At 40.9% G+C, this 23197-nt stretch overlaps 1 protein-coding gene across 1 annotated transcript in view; it reads left to right on the plus strand.

Moving 5' to 3' along the window:
• Positions 1–21196, plus strand: part of SPOCD1 (SPOC domain containing 1) — a 222845-nt gene extending 201649 nt beyond the window's left edge. Inside the window, exon 13 of the mRNA XM_089673946.1 lies at positions 20126–21196. Within this exon, the coding sequence (XP_089530072.1) occupies positions 20126–20607 (482 nt within the window). The 3' untranslated portion in view covers positions 20608–21196. The remainder of the gene's footprint in view (positions 1–20125) is intronic.
• Positions 21197–23197: the final 2001 nt, after the last annotated feature.

Genomic DNA, 23197 nt, shown 5'->3' on the forward strand with positions numbered 1-23197 from the left:
AATTTCCTAATTTCACTTCCTTACTACCTATCACAGTTTCAGAGGCTCTGAAATGCCAGGATAGCACAACACGCCCCCCCCCACCTCCCCTTTTTGGAAAGTAGACACCCCAAACTATTTGCTGAGAGGCATGCTGAGTCAATGGAATATTTTATTTTTTACCACAAGTTTTTGGAGAATAACAATTCTTTTTGTTTTTAAACACAAAGTTGCCACTTAAATGATACATCGGTCACACATGCCATGGGTATATGTGGAATTACACCCCAAAATATATTTGCGGCTTCTCCTGAGTATGGGGATACCACATGTTGAAGACGTTTTGGGAGCCTAGCTGCATACAGGAGCCCGAAATCCAATGACCCCTTTATATATCAATGTTTTTATTAAGAGATTGCAAAATAATAAATAGTACAGTCAAACAGAGGTCATTTCACAGAGTATCATTATGACAGAGAATCAAAAGTCCACATCCAATTAACAATTTTAAAATGAGCCATTATCAGATAAGCAGTCAAATTATTAGGATTTCAGACATTAATATTATGTGAATTAGAGATAATGGCAATCATCAATAAACTAAAAATTCAAACCCAGCCCACCAGGGACCAGAAATAGAATAACTGATGGCAAAAAACATCATGTTTTCAACAGCATATAAAGTTGCATTAACAATTGCACAGTGGGGAAAAAATAGGGGGAAGGAGAGGAGGATAGGGGGAGGAGGATAAAGGGTAGGGGAGGAACCACTGTTCACTAACTCTGAGAATATAAATGGGCCTCGAGCCACAAAAGCTTCAGAGATCTCTGCAATCAACTTACTTAATGTAAGAAGAGAAAAGAAAGGAAAAGGTAAGAGAAAAGAGAGATTTAAAAAAAAATCCAGAGTCAAAAACAAAAAGAGGATCAACCCAGGACTCTCTAAGGAACCATTATATAGCAGATCCACAAATCCCAAGTTCTATAAAATTTCCTAGTATTGCTATGAAGGATGCAGATGAGTCTACCATTGACCATAATCCTGTTTAGTTTAGCCTTACCACCGACTGTTTCCATTATTTAGCTATAGTGATTCTTGCTGCCATAAACATGTATAAGATCAATTTCGCCAACATTTTCACCGACATTTTAGGGACCTCATCAGGGAATTTCTGAAAGGGTGTCGGTTCCAGGGATCTATGGATATTCACACTGTCACTGAATAAAATTAACCATCGGAATCCAAAATCTAATGACTACAGGGCATTGTCATTAGATATGGTGCATCGTTCCCAGTTGGCCACAATGCCGAAAACAATTGGGCAATGTGGACGGATGCATTTTTGCGACACAAGTGAGAACCAGATACCAACATAAAAGCGTTTTATACTGTAGTTAGCTTATATCAATATCGTATTGATAGATACCTTGGATAGAGCGTAAGCAATATCTTGCCATTCAGACAAATCAAAAGTAAGGTTCAGTTTTTGTTCTCATTGAGTCCTATAGGGAAGCGTAGATGTCGGCTCAGTGAGAGATGCATACACCGCAGACAGTCTGCCTCTTGGAACATTCCACGAATGACAAGATATTTTGAGAGAGTCAATGTGAGAGGGCCGAAGCATAAGAGCAATCCACCCGCTGACCACCCCAGGCCTCCCTGCTTGGGCATATATCTTCTTTTTTTAACTGCAGATGATAAATCTCATCCAGCAGTGCTGCACACTCTGACATATATTCTAGAGCACACCCTGTTGCTGTCAGAATAAACAGATTGGTGCTGCAGCTGAGTGGCATTCCTGCAAAGAAAATAACAAAGGTCAACAATAAAACAGTAATGAGGGGGGAGGGGCCGGAACATGATGCTGGGCAGTATCCAGCTGAACTTTGGAGAGCTCTTTGATCCCCTCTCACCTGCCTCTTGTCAGCCTCCTGTGTGGGCTCTGGTTGTGCTGACTGCCGACCGGGGAGGAAAAAATAATGGTTTGATGCTGGCTATAGCTCTGCTTGGCTGGATGAGGTAATTGGAGCCGAGGGCGCCGGATGCATCCACATGACCAAAGGGGTGCATCCTGGGAACTGCTGCATGCTGACCATCGGAGAGGAGAGGAGACCGGTGCTAGGCTCAGGAACAGTGAAAGATGCAGCTCTGGCGGTGAGCGCTATGTGCACAGCGGAGGAGCGGAGATCGCAGAGAAAACCATTAGAAGTCAGTCAGCCCCCCATGGATAGTGACCCCCTTACAATCAAAGAGACCAGCGACCCAGTGAGTAATGACACCTGCCTTTTGACATTTTAATTGACACAGCTTACTTATAAATGAGAAGTAGATGTCAGGACGTATTAAGAAGCTACATGTGGGGTCCTGGGCAAAGCAACAAGTTAAGGAGGAGATCACCCGAGAGGGTTCGGAAGAAAAGAAGAGGCAGATTCCGATATGTTTGTAACGGACCACCTGACAGCACCTCTATCAGTCCCCTGATAGAGCCTCCCCAGAGTGCAGAGTCTAAGTACCGGAACACTTGTTCACCAGGGCCCCTGATGGTGGGGATGGACTTGGAGAGCTCCGGGACCAGGTCGCAGCTACCGGGTATCTCTACCAGAGGTAGAGGAGTCTGCCAGAGGCTCCTGTGGGTTAAGAGTCTGATGTGAGGGAGCCCGGGGATCCCTGAGGGATGGATGGATGAGCAAGATCAGATTCAAACAGGCTGTGTCGGTAACTAGCGGGTCGGTGCGGTACAAGACGGTAGGCAAGGGATAGTCGGGTCACACGCAGGGTCAATACCAGAAGATCAGATCTATAAGGGAGCATCCAGGAGCAGAGTCAGGCAAGCCAAGGGGTCAGGACAGGAGAAGGCAACAAGGTCAGACAATCCAGATCAGAGTACTCACAACACAGGCAACAGGATACGCAAAGACCATTCGGCAACAAGTGTCTGTGCAGGGCTGGTTTAAGTAGCCCGCCCTGCACCTGACAGGCGCAGCCTAGGTCCTAGAGCCTGCCCAGTACTGTCATAGACGACGGGTGCGCCTGGGTCCTAGTGCCCTGCTGCCTGCATGTCTTGACAGACACCTACGCATGTGTAGACCCATGCGTCGCGATGGTCCCTGACAATGTTGTTCTTTTCATAGTTGGTGAATATTCGTTTGGACTTTATGATTTAATCTGAACAATTTAAAGGGAAAGAGGAAGGAGGGAAAAAAGAGAAGAAAAAGGTAAATTACGTTATAGGGACGTAAAAACAAAAGAAAAGTATTAGCAACAGTGTATTAATATGAAGAGTAGATTGGCTAAAGGAGAAGGATCAAAACCCCCCAAATGAGCTTGATCAAAAAATATCTGCCCCCACAAGAAAAAATCCAGAGAGTCACACTCCAGAGAGACATAATCAAGCAAGGGGGCGACATGAGCGGGGAAGTAACAAAGAAGATCAAAATAGACTGTCGCTAGTATCATCAAATCCAGATCAATCTAAAGAACTGATTAATATGGGAAGCGAGGAGGACTCTAGAGACATGGAGGAACAAGGTCTAACTCTGCAAATACCTACGAAAACAGATATGGCAGAAATGTTTGCGATATTAGAGACCTCCATAAAGAATGAAATGGCAACTCTACATAATGAACTGGGACAAGTTCTATCTTGGCTAGAGGCTATGAAGGAAAGAGTGGAGACACAAGCACGAGTAATTATAAAGTTGGAAACGCAAATGGAGGATATGCGTAAGTAGCAAAGGAAGATGGCATATAGAATGGAAGATCTAGAGAATAGGGATAGAAGAAATAACCTGAGGATTAGAGGCTTGCCAGAAGTAACAACTGGAGAAGATTTATTGGAGGAAACAATGAAAATATTTAACCCAATAATGGGAGGATCACTGAGTGAACAACTGAAGGTACACAGAGTCCACAGGATTAAACGATCCCCAGGAATAGCTCCAGAAGTCCCTAGAGACATAATTGTGCTTTTCATCATTATGACGTCAAAACTAACATATAGAAGAAGTTACGCGGAATTCCAGAAATAAAAGAGCGAGGAGTTTGCAAATGTTTGCGGACATAGCACCAGAGACCTTAGCTAGTAGGAGAGTATTGAAACCATTATTAGAGTTGATGCGCAAGGGGAATGTTAGATACAGCTGGGGCTTCCCAGCATGCTTGAACGGATGAAAGACGGACAGTCAGCAAGGTTAAGGTTTCCAGAAGACTTAAAGCTCTTTTGTGAAAGACTGGACTTTCAGATAATAGACATTCCAGGTTGGTCCGAAGAGACCAAAAAGACTGTAGAATTAAAGGAAAAGGGGTGGCAACGGGTTTCAAAATAGAAAGTAAGTAGAGGAAAATTTAGTCATGTTTTTCTGAGGCGTTTTTTAGTCTGGTGTTTTTCAGAGGGCGTTTCTTTTTAGTCTGGTGTTTTTCAAAGGGCTTTTTTTAGTCCGGTGTTTTTCAGAGGGCGTTTTTTTTCAGTGTTTTTCAGAAGGTGTTTTTTAGTCTGGTGTTTTTCAGAGGGAGTTTTTATTTTTCTTCTTCCTTCAACTGTTCGAGACATAAAGGTTGTTGTAGAAGGGGAGGGGGGGGGGGGGGGGGCGAGGGTGAAGGGAGAAAGGAGGGGAAAGACCCCTTCTTTCCTTTTTTCCCCCCCTCCACTCTTCACTGTTTATTGTTTTTTAATCTATGAGAGACATCAGGATACTTAAATAAGAGATGGGTTAGTTTGAAATACTGGTATAGCTGGGTGTCAGGGATCTGAGTCCTGTCCCAAATAGGAATCTAAAGTGAAATTAGTCACAACAGATTTTCAGGCTAGAATATGGGCCAAGGGGTTAAGGGAGGGAGGGCGTAGAGGAAAAGGGATTGAGGGGGGGATGGGGGTAGAAGAGGGGGGGAGTAGGAAGGTAAAGGTCACCTAGAAGAAATTCCTCTTCTAATTTGTATATATTTGCTTCTTCTCTGTGTTATGGTTCTAGAGGGAGATCATTTGAAGAAAGGTGATGAATGTATGTAACTTTATAACATATAATGTTACCGGCTTGAACCCCACGACTAAAATATATAAGATCCTTAAGGAAATTCATCAGTACTCGGCAGATGTGGTGTTCCTACAGGAAACACATTTATCCCAAGATACAAAGACCCAGCTATTTTCTAAATACTATCCTTCATGGTTCTATGCGGACTCACCCATTAAATGAGCAAAAGGGGTGGCAATTGGCATAGCAAAAAGTTTTAGTTTTACGGTAGATGATAGAATGGTTGACCCAGAAGGTCGGTATTTGTGTATGAAAGGGAAATTGCAGGGAGTTGAATGCACTCTTGCCAATATCTATTGTCCTAATAGAAATCTGATGGCCTATTTGGAGGAATTAATGAGAAGGCTTATAGATTTTAAGAAGGGTCAATTGATTGTGGCAGGAGATTTAAATTTTTGTACGGATCCGTGGCTGGATACATCTTCATGTGCACGGAGGGACGGAGGCAATAGTCTAAAATCAATCAAAAAAAGGTTGTATTGATGTCAATTGATGGATGCATGGCGAATTAAACATCCAAGGGACAGAGACTATACCTTCTTGATAGAACATAGATACTTGGAATCTCTGGTAAATTCTAAGATCGAAGTAAAGTCGTTATTAAATCATGCACCTGTCATAGTAAAATTAAAATGGAGAAAGGAAGAAAATAAAAGTAACACATGGAAATTAAATGAAACACTAATTCAAGACCCAGAGGTCTTAAGATTAGGGTGAGAGATTGAGCAATTCTTTACACTCAATGAAACGGAACGGATATCTCTGGCGACTATCTGGTAAGCTCATAAGGTGTATATTAGGGGCATTTTGATCTTGATAGCAGCTCAAAAAAAGAAAGGGAGAAGAAAATAAAATTGCTAACTAAAGAATTATATGATTTAGAACAACCACATAAAAAGAAAATAGATGTAGGGACACAACAGAAGATAATTTTGAAGAGAGAAGAAATGAAAGACACCATGGAACAAGATACTAGAAGAGTTTTCAATAGAGTGGATAAAGAAAGGTATCAGTGGGGCAATAAACCAGGAAAATATCTGATGAGAAGCATAAGAGAAAGGAAATCAAGGAATTATATAGAGAACACAACAAATGAAAATGGAGAAATGGTTTATTCAACCACTAATATAGCTAAAACGTTCCAAAAGTATTATAGTAAGTTATATGATTTAAAACCCAGTAACCCGAAAGAAAAAGAGGGGGAAAGAGAAAGAAAGAGGCAGCAATATTTAAAAGAAGCGGGATTGCCCAGGATAGAAGAAGAGAGATTTTTAGCATTAGAAAAATGAATCTCCCATGAAGAACTAAGTAAGGTACTGAGAAGTACAGCAACAGGAAAAAGCCCGGGACCAGATGGTTTTACGCTGAGCTATTGAAGTTTCAAAAACAGCTTATGTCCTATAGGGACACGTGACGTCTGACGCATCGACGTCAAACCGGAAGTGCGATCACGGCCATTTTGGAAGAGGGAACATGCGGTTATTGTTCCCTAGCTTTGTCCATATACCCTGTCTCTAATGTGAGGAGCTGCTTTTCTCAATCCTTGATGTAAGTTGCTGAATAAATTTGTACTGTATTGAATTTACCTTATCTAACTACTGATTTATCCATGAGGAAATTGGAGGAAAAGATGGGTAGATCCTGAAGAAAGAGATTATCCCAGTCTTGTGATATGCCTTTCTGATATACCCAGAGGGTAATTATTCATTGCTGCACGAGTTGGAGTGGTTTTTGAGCACAGTTGAATATAGTGTGGTGATATACACAGGAATGCTTCACTGATTTGTTGGAGTGTACACATTTTGGAGTGTTTCACATTGAAAAGTTTGATTAAATATCTAAGGTTATGGAATATATGTGCGTGTGCAGTTCAACGCATCTATATCTATACTTTTATAATTATTTTTTTTTTGCACAGTGTGGGGTGCATATTTTAATTGTATAAAGGATATGACACTATTTTGAGTTTTTGTTTTTTTGAGGTATGTGATTACTGGAGGCTTCCTGAATTGAGAATAACTTTTGAAAGAAGAAAAAGATTGTTTCACGGATGGTGTTTAGAACATTGGGGACATTAAATTTTTATATTGGACACTTCTGTATGTAGATTGTATTTGTAAAAAGAAAAGTCTTTTTTGATATATTTAGTATGAAGGATCTAATGGCGGATTTGATACATATCGATCAAGTAGGATTTGTACCAGGGAGGGAAGGAAGAGACAACGGATTAAGCTCATTGCTCCTTTTGCAAAAAAGTAAGAAAGAGAGAGTTTTGGCGTTGATAATGTCGATCAATGCCGAAAAAGCCTTTGACAGGATAGATTGGGGGTTCACGATGAGCACACTAGAAGCATTGGGTATTGGATATAAGATGATGCAGTGGATAAAAAAAATTGTACAGCTTTCCTTCAGCCGCAGTGAAGGTTAATGGTTCATTATCACAATTCTTCAAAATGTATAATGGGACAAGGCAGGGTTGCCCTTTGTCACCACTACTTTTTGTTATCTAACTGAACCCACTTCTGGCGACCTTTCGAAAGTCTTTAGATGTAAAAGGAGTTATGATTGGGAAGGAAGAACATAAGGTTGCGGCTTATGCAGATGACATGTTATTCTATGTCACCAACCCTAGAGTAACATTACCCAATCTAATGAAAATTTTAAATACCATGGTGAACTGTCAAATTTAAAGAACAATCCCTCAAAATCAGAGATATTGAATATTTCAGTCTCAAAGTTAGAAAAACAGAACTTGCAGGAAGCCTTCCCTTAAGTTAAGGAAGGATTGAGGAAAATGTCTGTAGGGGTACTCTCGTGGTTGGGCCGCATAAATATTATAAAAATGGTTATAGTTCTGAAAATCCTGCATAAGTTCCATATGCTTCCAATATATTTACCTTTTATAAGACCATAAGAAAAATGATAAGTAAATTCCCTTGGTCAAATAAAAAATCAAGGGTTAGTTTTGAAGTATTATGTAGAGATAAGGTTAATGGTGGTTTAGGCGTGCCGGATTTTAAGAGGTATTATCACGCTGTACTGATTTCACGTATGATTGAGTTGATTTACAATACACCGGAGAAGATATGGGTAAAAATAGAAAATATACTATTGCAGGCCATAGACGGGCCATTTATCGGCCGAATTTTCATCCGATAAAGGAAAAATTGATCGTTGCCGATGCTGCCACCAATGTTTTTCGTGGATTATCCAGCGTGACCGATAAAACTAAATGAGAAGACCCGCGAAAAACGGCCGACGGGCTGGCCCCACTAACGGCGTGAACATCGGCCGATTATTCGTGCAGACGAAAATTCTGCCGATAAATGACCCGTCTATGGCCTGCATAAGTGGGTCACAGTTAGATAAGATAACATGGCTTTCACAACAATACCAAACTTTTTCGGAAAACATAAGTATTTTAACATGGAATGTTTTAAGAGAATGGGATAGATTACATAAGCGAATGGGATGGGAATATAATTCACTATTAATTCCACTGGAGGGAACAGATTTTTTCCCACCAGGGAAGGAAGACATTGCAGGTAACTGGATAAAAAATAAAAATGCATGTTTGAAGGATATCACGGAAAAGGGGGAGTTGCTTTCTTTTTTAGAATTAAAAGATAATTTGTTTTTTAGGTTAGATGTGTGGCGGTACCATCAACTGAGGCATTTTGTATCAGCTCTTCCGCAACCATTAAGGACGGTGGACAGTATGTTTCCTCTGGAATGATTGTTTAGTCAGGAGACGAAATGTAAACATACAACTTCTTGTATTTATAAGATTCTTAATAATATTGCAGGAGCTGTCTGTCCGCTGTATAATGAGAAATGGGAAAAAGAGCTTGGAACAAAATTAGAAGAGCATGATAAGAAGAAAATATTTAGATTGGCCCATAATGCTGTAAATTTGAATATAGCAGAGATAAACTATAAATGTCTAGGAAGATGGTACTGTACACCGAGTGTAGCAGATAAACAATGATCACAAAATTCACTGCTATGTTGGAGGGGATGTGGGTTTGAAGGAACCATGGCACATATATGGTGGGATTGCCCTAATATTCAAGATATTTAGCAAGGAATAATTCAACAAATTCAGGTGATAACAGGAACAAGAATACCAAATAACCCTTGGATGTGTATATTTCATAAAAGAGACTTCACGGTGAAGCAATATAAGAATACGTTAATATTTCACTTAATAAATGCAGCTAAAGGGTTGACTCTGAAATTTTGGCAGAGTAAGAAAACCCATAAAATAAAAGATTGGTTTAGCAGAGTGGAATATGTGTATAGGATGGAGGAACTTTACCATATTGGAGAAGATAAAACCAAAGAATTTATAAAAACATGGGAAGAGTGGATAATTTATAAAACAACTAATAGTTATGCAGAATTGAAAGGAAAGTGAAGGAAAGGGATGAAGGGGAATAAGAAAGAAGAGGAAGGAAGTTGAAAGGGAAGGGAAAGTCTGCGGTAAACGAAGGAAAGGAACGAGGTTAATTGAAGGTTAAGGTGACCGGGGAGGAGAGGGTGGGTGGGCTCTTCTATAATGTGAAATAATGTATGTTAATTAAAATTAATAAAAGATATAATAATAAAAACAATAAAACAGTGACTCAATAAAACAACTATTGTTGGCTTTTTTATTTTTATATATATATATATATATTATTTTTTTTTTTAAACTGTAAACTTTCCAGATTTTAGGGTCTCTCAAAATGCAATAGCCAGTTTCCTGACTACCTAACATCTTTCTAGACCCTGTGTAAATATGTACCCTATACTGTGCCATGCTGTACCCTATACTAATACTCCACTAGGGTTTGGTATTTATGAGAGCAGTCCAAAGACCAGGTTGGCCAGGAAAGGAGGGACAGAAAAAGCAGGTGTCACGTCTAATTCCACGTCTGCTACAGATACATCTTTTTTTGGGTGACTTTTAGGTTTGAGTACCAAGAATGGCATCTAGAAAATGCCTCTCATGTAGCTGGCTCACCGCATTTGGGTTGGGGGTTTGGGCCACAGCACCTTCTGGATACAAAAGGGCCATGATGATCACTTCCTGAATTTTTTAGGAAGGATCCACTTTGTCCAGTTTTTCTATAAAGCACAAAAGCTTTGTACAGAGCCAATTGAAAGAAATATACAGACACTTTTTGTAGCATCGTTAGGCTTAACGAGAAACTAAGTACGGCTTCATCATTTGGTCGTTGAAGTCCACCCCTCCTATGTTAAGGTTATAGTTGTGGACACAGAGGGGCTTCTCAACAGCACCATTTGCTATGCAAATTTGGACTGTCGTGTCTGCGTGAATGAAAGACAGGATGAAAACATCCCGTTTGTCCTTCCACTTCACAGAGAGCAATTCATCTTTTTTCAAGCAGGCTTTCTCTCCCTTTCTAAGTTGGGTATTGACAAGCCGTTGGGGGAAGCCCCAGCAATTAGGTTACACGGTGCCATATAAGCCAATTCCAAGATTGTACAAATGTCTAAATAGTGGCACGCATGTATAAAAATTGTCCACATATAAGTGGTACCCATATGGAAAAAGGATGACACCAAGTGCCAAACTACCTTGCCACTGCTCCCCATGTAGTCTGCATCCTAGGAGCTCCACTTGACTATCTTTTCCCTCGTAAATCTGAAAATTTGCTCTCTCACATTTTGACCCCATATCTGGCACGCTTGCTGGGGAGAAACTGTATGAATGCAAGACAGGCAGAAAAGTTAATTAGGGACTCATCAATGCAGATGCTTTGTTGGGGCATATACATCTGCAAATTTATGGTTAAAGTGATTTATGAGGAGCTGAATTTTGTGGAGCCTATAATATTCAGGGTCACCCCGAGGACGTCAGAATGTTTTGTCGCTGAAAAGCATAAATCACATTATATTCTTATATCTATGTGTGGCCATGGCAGCAGAGAACACAAGCATATGATGAATCGGGTCTGTGGACCAATATGACCACAACTCATTCTTTTCAGTAATGCCCATGTTGAGGATTAGGCCTTAAAAAAAACTTTAAATTCGGAAACCGTGGGTTGGCAGCGATACATTTCTGTGCATATAAATAGCTTTGGTCCACAATCAATCTATACAGATCTTTGGTAAAAAACAGCTCCAAAAATCAAGGGGAGTAGTTACATTTGCTGTTTTCACCTGAATTCTGGGTTGGGGGGTGCAGAATTTGTGGGCTGTCAATCAAGATTTGCAAGCACATCTGGAACGACACTATGAGCTCTATGGTCCTGTGTTAGAATTTTTGGTGGCGGTGGGATACTACTTGTGCTAGCCAACTCACCAGCTTGTACTGCACTTATGGGACTCGCCACGTCATAAAGTAATACTGCAGTGCTGGTATGTAAAGGACCAGGATGTACTAGGCTGCTGGTGCTTGCCAGTTCACCAAAAGGCAGTGCTGGCACTCTACTGCATATGAGAATCATCATGCAATTCTAACTCCTCAGCAACCTGGGCATGGGATCGGGTATGCCTGACCTTAGCAGGGACCTCTTCTCCGTCATCTGAGCTATCTGTTTTCGCTGCTCTCTACAGGTACGTATTCTGAGGCAAATTTTGTCAGTGAGGATTTACCTTCACTCTCATCTGACATGGTCAGAATCCTGTAGGCCTTTTCACTAGAGTACCTTTTGTTGGACATTTTGGCCACTAAATTTTTAAAAGAGCACCTGGCTCTCAGGGACTGCTTGAACCGCTACAAAAAAATGTATCTGAAAGTTCTAGCAGAGATAAGACCTGGTCTTGTTAAGTTTTGTCAGGATCAATGGTGTCCTCAATGCTGAGAAAACACAGGCAGATAATTATCGATCATACCATAACCATCAGGGAGGCATGTGATTGACCCCAAATTTATTTTGCAACAAGCCCAAACATTCAATGTAAGAAAGATCAAGGAAGTGGTTTTTTGGCCCCCATAAAGCCCTGATCTCAACATCGAGTCTGGGATGGATTACATGATCAGACAAAAGGATTTGAGGCAGCCTTCAACCCCAGAAGATCTGTAGAAAATTCTCCAAGATGTTTGGAACAACTTACCTGTCGAGTTCCTTCAAAACTCTGTGCAAGATTAATCCTGCTTCTTCTGGGAAATGACACCCCACTACCTATTTTCTTTACTATTACCTAATCCTGTGGTTTGGAGAACTCCTGCCCATGACTTCGAAACATAGGGTCAAGGCGCCTGCTGAACCTCAGACACAGCAACCATTGCGAGGCTGAAACTCTGCCATCTTGCCACCGGTCCTTCTTTACCTAACTTGCACTGCCCGGCCACAGGGATAGACTCGCCAGCAGGGGAGCCTGAGCCGGACCTGAATCTTTAGCCTCTTCAGCTGCTTAGGCGTATGCTGCTGCAATCATCAAGTTGAACCTGGAAGCTATCAACAGCTGCAAAGTCACCCTCATGATCCATATTGGTCACCTGGCAGTGGAATGGATCCTGATATGCTATGATCTAAATAAGATCCGGGTGTCCAAGGGGAAGACTGGGATGACCACTCCCTGCTAACTTGCTGACCTCTTCCACTCTTCTTACCACTCCATCCCCCACAGCTATCGCCTCCTGTGCCACCGTCCCCTTCCTCCTAGATTGTAAGCTCGAAAGAGCAGGGCCCTCAATTCCCTCATGTTTTGCATTGTATTAGTATTGTTCTGTCACATGTTCTGTCCCCCTTTGTAATGTACAGCGCTGAGCGAACTATTGGCGCTTTATAAATACTGTATAATAATAATAATAATATGTGGGACCACACATTCAAACACCTGGTATTGGCTAAGGATAGGTTGATTCACTTCCAATTCCTGCATAAAATATAATATACCCTAGCTAGGTTGGCTGGAATGTACCCTACTTCCTCAGCGATGTTCCCACTCCCCTGCTGATTTCAAATTATACTGTATATTCTGGAACTGCCAGTCCATCAGTGTTTTCTGTATCACAGAGGTTCTCCTTGCCCCTGTCCCTCTGTCTGTCTCTGTATGCCTCCTTGGCCTAGTAGACAACGTGGTTCCAACTAATGCTCATAGAACCCTACTTACATCTTATTATTCTGTGCTCGCAAGTATGTCATACTGGAAGAAACCCAATGCCCCCACAGTTTCCTTCTGGAAAGGTCTAGTGAATATGATGATCCCATATTACAAGGCTAATCACCTGTCTAGAGGTCGTGGTTTAACAAAGTCTGGCAAGCGCGGCTTTCCTCCCCTGACATGACGGTGTAGGCCACATTGTTTATTGTACTGAGGTCTCTTCAAGTTCCCACTACCATTTAGCCATATAGGTATTCCTCACGTTCTCTTATGTCTATGATAACCTGCATGAGGAATTACCTGTTTTATTTGCATCTGTGTTACCATTAGTCAATGGTTGGAAGAGGTTACACTATTGGAGTGTTTTCGCTGGATAATAATAATCCAATGGGGGGTGGGGGCGTTTAAAGGGGGAGGGGAAAATTTGTTTTTCTTAATTATGCTGGTCAGTTTCTGTTATTGGACGATAGCGCAAGTTGGTTTTACTGTTTTCTTTGTAATTTTTCAGGGCCCTTTGCGGCCTATACTATGGTTGGTGCTCTGTGATGCGCAGTTTTGGGTTTATGTACCTGTATTTATGCAAAACATGAATAAAAATCATTTTCAAACAAAACAGAAACTGTGCAAGTGTTCCTAGAAGAATTGGTGCTGATTTGAAGGCAAAGGGTGGATACACCAAATATTTATTTGATTTGGATTTCTCTCCTGTTCATTTACTTTCCATTTTGTTATTTGCTAAAAATAAACTATTAATACTTCTATTTCTTCAAGCATTTTTCAGTTACAGCATTTTTTTACACCTGCCTAAAATTTTTGAACAATAGCGTATATACACATTAGGGGCGATTTACTAAAACTGGTGCAAACAGAATCTGATGCAGCCTTGCATAGTAATCATTCAGCTTCTAACTTCAGCTTGTTCAATTCAGCTTTGAAAATAAAACCTAGAAGCTAATTGGTTACTATGCACAGCTGCACCAGATTCTGTGTACAACAGTTTTAGTAAATCTACAGTAAGTATATGCACCAATGTTGGTACTGGAAAAAAAAGTTTAAATAAATTGCAGCAAAAATTAACAAAAGACCTTAAGCTTTTAAAAAATGGTACTCACTTCCAACTCTTCATTGAGACCATTAGGGCTTCGTGTTTTGAGGACATAGATTCAGTATGTCTCCTGGTTAGAGAGTTCCCTAAATCTCTCTGCTTGGGAAAAGATTTAGGGATATATTCACTGGTGAATAGGGACATATCTACTTTAGACTTACTAAAATTAACGGGATAATGCCGTTGAACACTATTGCAGCGATGTTGGCTGAAGTGGCATCCTGGAGTCTTTGTGGTTCAGCCTATATAAAAAAGGCCATAAGGCCATCTTAAGAAAAATAATCAAAGATTTACAACCCATCATAACAGAGGATGGAACTCTGAAAGAAATATTCCAGCAACCCCCAATACTAGTTTTCAGACAACCCCCCAACCTCAGTAAACTAAATCAGCTAAATAAACTAATCTGTAGGAAACTTCCTTCTGATTATGAGGTCACAAATAATGGAAGCAAACCCTGCAATAAAAAACTGCAACCAAATCAATCCATCAAAAAGTGTCAGACACAAAAAGGATCTTCTATATCTCCGGATCATACAGCTGCACCTCCAGTAATGTTGTGTACCTTATCCAGTGCAGAAAGTGTAGCAAAGGATCTTATGTTGGCGAAACAGGACAGAAGTTGCAAACAAGGATGAATTTGCACAGACATACCATCAAGGAACATAAAGAAGATGACTTTTGCACACCTGTGAGACACCATTTCGCACAACCAGACCACATTATGGAAGACCTCAATGTTTTAGTTCTTTTGAACTAAGAATGATAATTCTATTTGGCACAAGAGATAAGGGCCTTAATTTGGACATGGGATTCCTCAATCATTATCCAACATTTTTATGACTCTCTCTGTGAGTGTTGTTCTCCCCCCCCCCCAGTCTTTGCTTTTGCTTTGCTGTGTCGTATCTCTAGGCTAACCCAGGGCTTGTGTTTCTTTCTGCTTTTTTTTTTTCTCATCCCCCACATCTCTAACATTCTGCTAAAACTTTGTAATAATAGTACTGCTTGGACCTTGAAGAAGGGGACATACCCCGAAAGCTTGTCCTCAAAATTGTATGTTAGTGCAAATAAAAAAAAAGTATCATGTCAATACTCAATTGTTTCATAGCCTGGTAGAAACGAAGTTTTAAGCAGCTCGCTCTGTGCAGCATAATACTGTTTTAGTGCAATGTTTACGTACCCTACAGAACTGGCTTTTGGTTATGTTCATTAGCCTTTTGTCATGATGGCAGCTTTTTCTTTGCAAGTGAGGCTACATTCACACGGATGTTTAAATTTCAGAGTTTAGCTGTAATTAGAATTCTTTTCTAAAAGCAGCTGGATTCACACAATGCAAAGTAATCATATTATTTATACATAATGATTAGCAACATTCAGTTGCATACAGTTTAGCTGTGTTTAGGAAAAGGAGAGTGCTGGTTCCAGGGTTGTTTGTTTGCAGCTAAATGTGCATTGTGTTTGCCTGCAGATACTGTGGTGCATTTAGCAGCAGAAAGTGACACACTTCCCCTTTTCTTCCTGAAATGTTGGTATTCATCCTCAGGTTGGTTCCCATTCATCCTCCTGTTGGTATTCGTTCTTTTCAAATGTGGTCTAACAATAGTTAGTAAGCTGTCAAAGGTGGACACTGACATTCTGATAAAGTTGTAAAAATGTATCAGGATAGGTTTTGTTTTTCTTCTACATCAGGACATAATATCCCCTAGTTAGATGCTGGGATGGTAGGGGATGTACCCATCTTCATTTCATTTGCCTCTCTCTTTCTGCCTCTTTGTCTGCCTCAGGCCTGGTTAACACCAGAACAAGGTGTGGGAAAGGCATGTTCCATGCACCACAGGTGACCTCACAGTCCTTGCAATCTGCATGCAGGTGTTGTTAACGGTTGTATATGGTTGTTAACGGTTGTATTGTTAACGGCACCCAAAACACAGATCGGAATGTAGTTAATTTGTGGGCATCAAACCGCAAAGTACCACAGTTCCATGCAGTTTGGTGCAGTGCATTTTTAAAAGTAGTGCATGCACTACTTTTTCCATGTTCCGGTGTGATTTGCAACCCATTCAAATTAATGGGCTTTCAAACTGCACCTCACGGGAACGTTCAGGATTCGCATCCGAATGCGTGCTACATTCTTGTGTATGTGAAACAGCCTTCAATCTTCTTCTTCTCAGCAGGCACACAATGGTAAGCATCAGCTTTGCCTCTGTATTCTATTTCAATTGCACAGCACTTGCTCAGAAAACTACCCACGGAAAGGAAGAGGAGACACCTGGGGTATAACACCCCCCCCAAAAATAGGCTATTTAGAAAAAATGTCTGAAAATGCTGATACACCTAAACGCAGCTAAACTTATTTAAAAACCACAACTATCTGCAGGAAATATTTAAACTTTTTCAAGTGCAAATTTCTGGCGTTTAGCTGCTAGCAGATACAAACGTCCTTGCAAATATAGCCTAAGAATTGTCACCTGTTTGGTTCTAGTGGTTGCAGGTGCAAATGCTCCTATCTGCATCATCAAAGAGTCTGAAATCCAAGATCAGGCAGATGGGGTTTACTTCATAGGGGTTGAGCATAAATATCAAGTACAAATTTTAGGAACTGCAACTATTTTTATACACAGTCCACCCATTTTCAGGAGCTCAAATGTAATTGGACAAATGAATATTGTTCATTTTTAATGTTTTGTTGGGATTCCTTTACTGGCAATGACTGCCTGAAGTGTGGAACCCATGGACATTACCAAAGACTGGGTTTCCTTCTTTCTGATGCTTTGCCAGGCTCTAAGGGCTCATTCACACTTGACTGTTTTACCAACGCTTGCCAAACGCCCCTATAGCGTTTGGCAAGCGTTGGTCCGGCGCTTGCGGAACGTTTTTTAACGCTTCACAAACGCCGCATGCACGGTTTAGCGGTGGTTGCTAGGCGTTTGCCGAGCATTAAAAACGTCCCACAAATGCCTAGAATGAAGTTTGAATGGTGTTACCACTCCGCAAACGCCCCGCAACCGCGTCGCAACCGCACTGCAAACGCCGGCCGGGCGTTTGCAGAGCGGCACCATAGACTAGAATAGGAGGCTTCAATGCCTCCTGACTCGACCAGAGGTGTCCGTTTTGCCGTGACGCAACGCTAACGCTCCCGTTAGAACAGCACCATGTGCTGCAATGTACAGAATTGTCCGAGGCGTTTGGGAAGCGGTAAAAACGCTTCCCAAACGCCTCTCTGCCGCCTGCACACAACGCTAGTGTGAACGTAGCCTAATTGCAGCTGTCTTTATTTGTTCTTTGTGAGTCTTTCTGCCTTTAGTTTTGCCTTCAGCAAGTGAAATGCATGCTCAATTGGGTTGAGATCAGGTGATTGGCTCAGCCTTTGCAGAATATTCCACTTCTTTTCCTTCAAAAGCTTCTGGGTTGCTTTTGCAGTGTGCTTTTGAAGGAAATTGTCCATCTATACTGTGAAGTGCCATCCTATCAACTTTGCTGCATTTGGCTGAATCTGGGATGACAGCATATCTCCAAACACTACAGAATTCATGCGGCTGCTTCTGTCTTCTGTCACATCATCAATAAATACCAATGACCCAGTGCCACTGGAAGCCATGCATGCCCATGCCATCACACTGCCTCCACCATGTTTTACAGATGACGTTCTGTGCTTTGGATCATGAGCTGTTCCAAGCCTTTTCTACTCTTTTTTTTCTTCCTGTCATTCTGGTACAGATTAATTTTAGTTTCATCTGTCCAAAGAATGCTTTTCCAGAACTAGTCTGGCTTTTTTAGATGTTTTTTGGCAAAGTCTAATCTGGCTTTTCTATTCTTCATTCTTATGAATGGTTTGCAGCTTGTGGTGAACCCTCTGTATTTGATCTCGTGAAGTCTTCTCTTGATTGTAGATTTTGACAATGATACACCCACCTCCTGGAGAGTGTCCTTCACTTGTCTGGATGTTGTTAATGGGTTTTTCTTTACTATAGAGAGGATTGTGCAACCATCGACCACTGTTGTCGTCCATGGAAATCCATGCCTTTTTATGTTGCTGAGCTCACCAGTGTGTTCTTCTTTCCTCAGAATGTACCAAACTGTTGATTTGGCCACTGCTGATATCTCTCTGATGGTTTTGTTCCGTTTTTGAAGCCTTACAATGGCCTGTTTCACTTGCATGGACAGCTGCTTTGAACGCATGATGTAAGTTCACAGCAGTAGATACCAAATGCAAATACCACACTTAGAATCAACTCCAGACTTTTACCTGCTTAATTGATGAAGAAATAATGAAGGAGTAGCCCACACCTGGCCATGAAACAGCTTTTGATTCAGTTGTCCAATTACTTTTGGTCCCTTGAGGGGATGGCTACTCTTAAGAACTGTAATTCCTAAACCCTTCCTCCAATTTGGATGTACATACCCTCAAATTAAACCTGAGAGTGTGCACTTTCAGCCCATATCCATAATATAACTATAGCTTGAATATGTTTTGGTAAATACCTGTTAAAATCTAAAATTGCGTCTGTGTCCAAATATATATGGACCTAGCTGTATAAATTTTTCACACCATACGTCCCTAATACTATATATCTCTTGGACCCCACCATTTCACCCTTTTTTTTTGTATAGTTTTTTTATATACCTTTTTTATATAGTTTTCTCTTTTTGGGCCATACTGGCATCTCACAATCTTTGGTCTTCTCTTTGCGACTTTTTGTATATATCTTTTAAAATATATTCTTACATATTTCCACAATTTTAAAATCTTATCAAAATATCAATAGTTTTTTCCTTTTTACCAGTGTCAATGAAATTTTTACATTTTCGTTGTTATTTTTCTTTCTTATTTTTAATAGTGTTCCCTAATGTTTAAATATTCTTTTGTTTATTATTTTTTACTATGTATGGTAATTTTTTAAGCACATAATTATATGCCTCTTTTTTTAAATTATGCTCAGTTTTTTAAATAGTCATTAAAGGTTATGTTTTATAAGGAACTTCTCTCAGATGTTCTTACCTAATTACCACCCCTTGTAGGTTTATATAAACTGCTCAGCCTCTTTGCATGCTGCCAAGTTTGAAAAAGAATCTACGTCCAAAACGCATTGCTAGGCAACAAGAGATTCTCCACACACCTCCAATAGCAGGAAGTCTTCTGTGGTACATGCTAGGGGGTACAGCGTGCACTCTACTGGCTGCGGCTTCAGATAGGATCACCATCCATCTCCTCTACCCCCACTGAAGTGATACTGTTCCTATTCTGGTCAGATTACCCCTCCCTGAACATCAGCATTACTGTTACTCAGATCTAAAATCTTGAACGCGTGCTACTACCAAGGTTGCTCTCCATTACACAGCTCTCCTCCTGCCTGTGACTTCGGCTGCAGCTCTGTACCAGAAGACTGGACCTTTAAGCTCCCTTTAATACTGCAGGCCTTCTCCAGAATAGTGAGTGCAACTATATTATTCATACATTTGTTGCTATAGAACATGGGTGCTCAACCTGTGGCCCTCCAGTTGTTGAAGAACTACAAATCCCCTGAGGCATTGCAAGGCTGACAGTTGCAAGCATGACTCCCAAAGAAAGAGGCATGATGAGACTTGTAGTTTTGCAACAGCTGGAGGGCCGCAGGTTGAGCACCCATGCTATAGAGCATATAGAGTGTATGCTCTTAAAACACCAGGTGTTTATTGATTTTGCATAATTACAGTAACAATAGTAATTACACAGGAACAATTTTTGCTAGTTCTCCTTAAACCGAGGTCATATGAGACATTTGCTTGCAGGCAGTTCTTTGATATAACAGCAAAGATGGTTTAGCTTGCTGTGAAGAGATTTGTCCCTTTAAAACTCTGCCTTATTAAATCATTAAAAAAAATCTGTTTATCAGCAGTGTGAGTTCCTTCTAAATGCTCTCTTATATTTTGTACTTGCTTATTTGTATGTACTTTTTGTTTTTTTTATAGGTCTTGAGGGTGACCATGCCCACTTACTGCTGGCTCTTCTGCTTCCAAACCATCCATCGTGGGCATCTGTCCCTAAAAAGGTTAATCCCATTCAGAAAGAATTTGATATACCTGATGACATCTTCTCATCGATAGTAGAAGATGTGGAGAAAGAGGAGATGGAAGAAGAGGGGTTGTCACATACAGGACTTCCCCCCAGTGAGGAAACCCCTGATATGGGGGAAGTCGGCATACAAGAACTGATGAGCATGCTTGGTGTGTTAAGTAATAACCTTCAAAACATGGCAGGGGATGATCAAAATAACAATTTAAATAATTTTCCTGGCCAACCACATTTTACACCAGAAAATAACCACTTTTGGCCAACATATATTATTGCACCAAACTTTCAACCTCCCAATATTTTTGGTGGTAATCCACCTGCCATGTTTGATCCATTAGCTATGTATGGCCCACCAAATTTTTGTCCTTTCCGATATTAACAGAGATTTAATATATTTAGATTGGATTTGGATGAAGAGGGGACAAGTAAGATTGGCAGTGTACATTCTGATGGGTACGCTTTAAATTTCAAGACTCACAGTAATTGACAGGAAATCTATACAAAGTGATGGGATTTCCCCTCTTGTTACTAGAATTGGTGTACCCTTTGTTTTCTCCTCTATTCTTGTTCTGGTGACAACTCAAAATTTTGTATTTTCTCTCACTTTCAGCTCTGGTGATCACAGTCAACAGAACAAATAGAGACTGTGATTCTCTCCATTGGGGTACACAGAGCACAATAAAAACTTAAAATGGGTTCTCATTCTTCACCACTTTACCCAAAACTACAAAATAGGCTTTGCCTATACATACACTTTGATGTTTCTATACCTTTTTGATCTTGCTTCATTTGTGCATGAAAAGATCCTTATCCTTTCATCCTGACCTACAATTACAAAAGCTTTTTAATGGATGGTTCAGAACAACTATATTTTAAGACTGGAAAATGTTTTTACTCTGTATATTTTTATTCACGGTTTTGTTGTTTGTTTTCCAAGAATGTAGATTGTAGTTTTAAGCCTGTTTGTAATAATTCATATTTAGGAAGAAATAAACAATTACATAAAAATAATGGCAGCTGTGATCTCTCTCCACTAGTCTTCCCTTCCAGTTTCTAAACTGAATTCAGCCAGTTTTAATGTTATGTGTGTGTTAAACAGAGGTTTGCTATTTTTCACTAAAGGGATTTAACTATTTTTTTATTTTCTAATGTCTAATTGAATGTTGATAAAATGCTAAAGGGATTACTCAGCTTCTTAGCAGCTCATTTATTATGGGGGTCAGACTCCTTAGTAAATCCTCTGTTAAGCTGGGTTTACACGTATTTCAGTACAAGAGTACCCCTCTCTGTTCAACAGAAGCCGGTGTAACGACCAGCATCTGTCGAATGGTCCTGCTGGAAAACCAGCATTCGATCAGCACTTGCAGCCAGTGGCATATGAGGTGTCACATCAGTTTAGCAAACACCCATAAACATTTCATTATCTTAATGATGAGAAGATGTCTAGGATCAGCTATATCTTGCACATATCCGGAGGATGTATCCTCACTATCGACAAAGAAAATGTTTTGGTTGTTAGGAAAAACGTGAATTATGTGGGATGTGGGAACACATATCAATGCTAGCAACAACCAGCTAAAAAGATTCTGTGGTTATTAAGTTTGAGATTTTTTTTTGGTTGCGTGGTAGTTGTTTTATTTGATTTGGTATGTCCTCTGTGTACTAGTAGCCAGTGGCCCTGCATACTGGTGGTCAGTGTGCCCCTGCATACTGGTGGTCGGTGTGCCCCTGTATACTGGCAGTCAGTGTGCTCCTGTATACTTGTGGCCAGGGCTTTTTTCTCAAAGAATAGGTGCAGGATCCAACCACGCTCCCATTACAATACAAATGACCCCCTACCCCACTGAGGAGGAGAGCATGCTGCATCAAATGGTTGGTCTGGCCAAACTATACTAACAGTGGGCATTGTTAAATACTAGGAGTGCAGTACACACAGAGTGCAGGATTCAGGAGTGTGCTATACATAGAGTCAAAGGTTGAGGAGAGTGCAGTGTGCTGTTTACAGCGTGCAGGGTTGAGGAGCATGCTACATGCACAGTGCGTTTCAGTGTTTGGGCATGCGCTACGTACAGTGTGCTAGGTTTAATAGTGCGCAACATACACAGTGCAGAGATTAGGAGTGCGCTACATACACAGTGCAGAGATTAGGAGTGAGCTACATACACAGTGTAGAGATCAGGAGTGAGCTACGTCCACATTGTAGAGATCAGGAGTAAGCTACATATACAGTGCAAAGATAAGGAGTGAGCTATGTACACAGTGCAGAGAATAGGAGTGTGCTAAGTACACAGTGCAGAGATCAGAAGTGAGATACGTATACAGAGCAGAGATCAGGAGTGAGCTGCGTACACAGTGCAGAGATCAGGAGTGTGCTACATACACAGTGCAGAGATCAGGAGTGTGCTACATACACAGTGCAGAGATCAGGAGTGAGTGACGTACACAGTGCAGAGATCAGTAGTGAGTGACATACACAAATCTGAAATCTGGAGTGCGCTATGTACAGAGTGTAGTGTGAATGGGCTCAAGCAGCTCAAGCAAGAGCTGTGGCCTGTTTTTAGAGTGTGGGAAACAGAGGGTTGTATTGTGACATTAGCAATGTTTATGTTAAAGATAATGCAAGCAGAGGGAGGGAGGGCGGGAGGGATGGATGGAGGGAGATGCAGTGTATCCCACACTGTACAAATAAGCCTGCTCTCTCCATGCTGGCAGGAGCTATTTCATTCCCTTTAGATCAAGTGTAGGAAAGCAACTCACATCACTGGAGGCTGGAGAATCTGTCTGCCTCTGGTAGTCCATCATACATAGCAGGCTGTGTTCTTTCCTCTCCCCTTCCCATCCAGCTGATGGCACCTCCTCCTGTTACAGCTTAGCATAGAAGTCAAATCAGGCGGGCTGGTGAAGGGGCGACAGAGAGGCTATATATCAATCTGCCTCTGAAACCAGCCTGCTGGGACTCACTAAAGGTT

The sequence above is a fragment of the Staurois parvus genome, unplaced genomic scaffold, assembly GCF_062004578.1.
Source record: "Staurois parvus isolate SC_StPar_1 unplaced genomic scaffold, SC_StPar_1.0 ptg000145l, whole genome shotgun sequence".
NCBI classification, from domain to species: Eukaryota; Metazoa; Chordata; class Amphibia; order Anura; family Ranidae; genus Staurois; species Staurois parvus.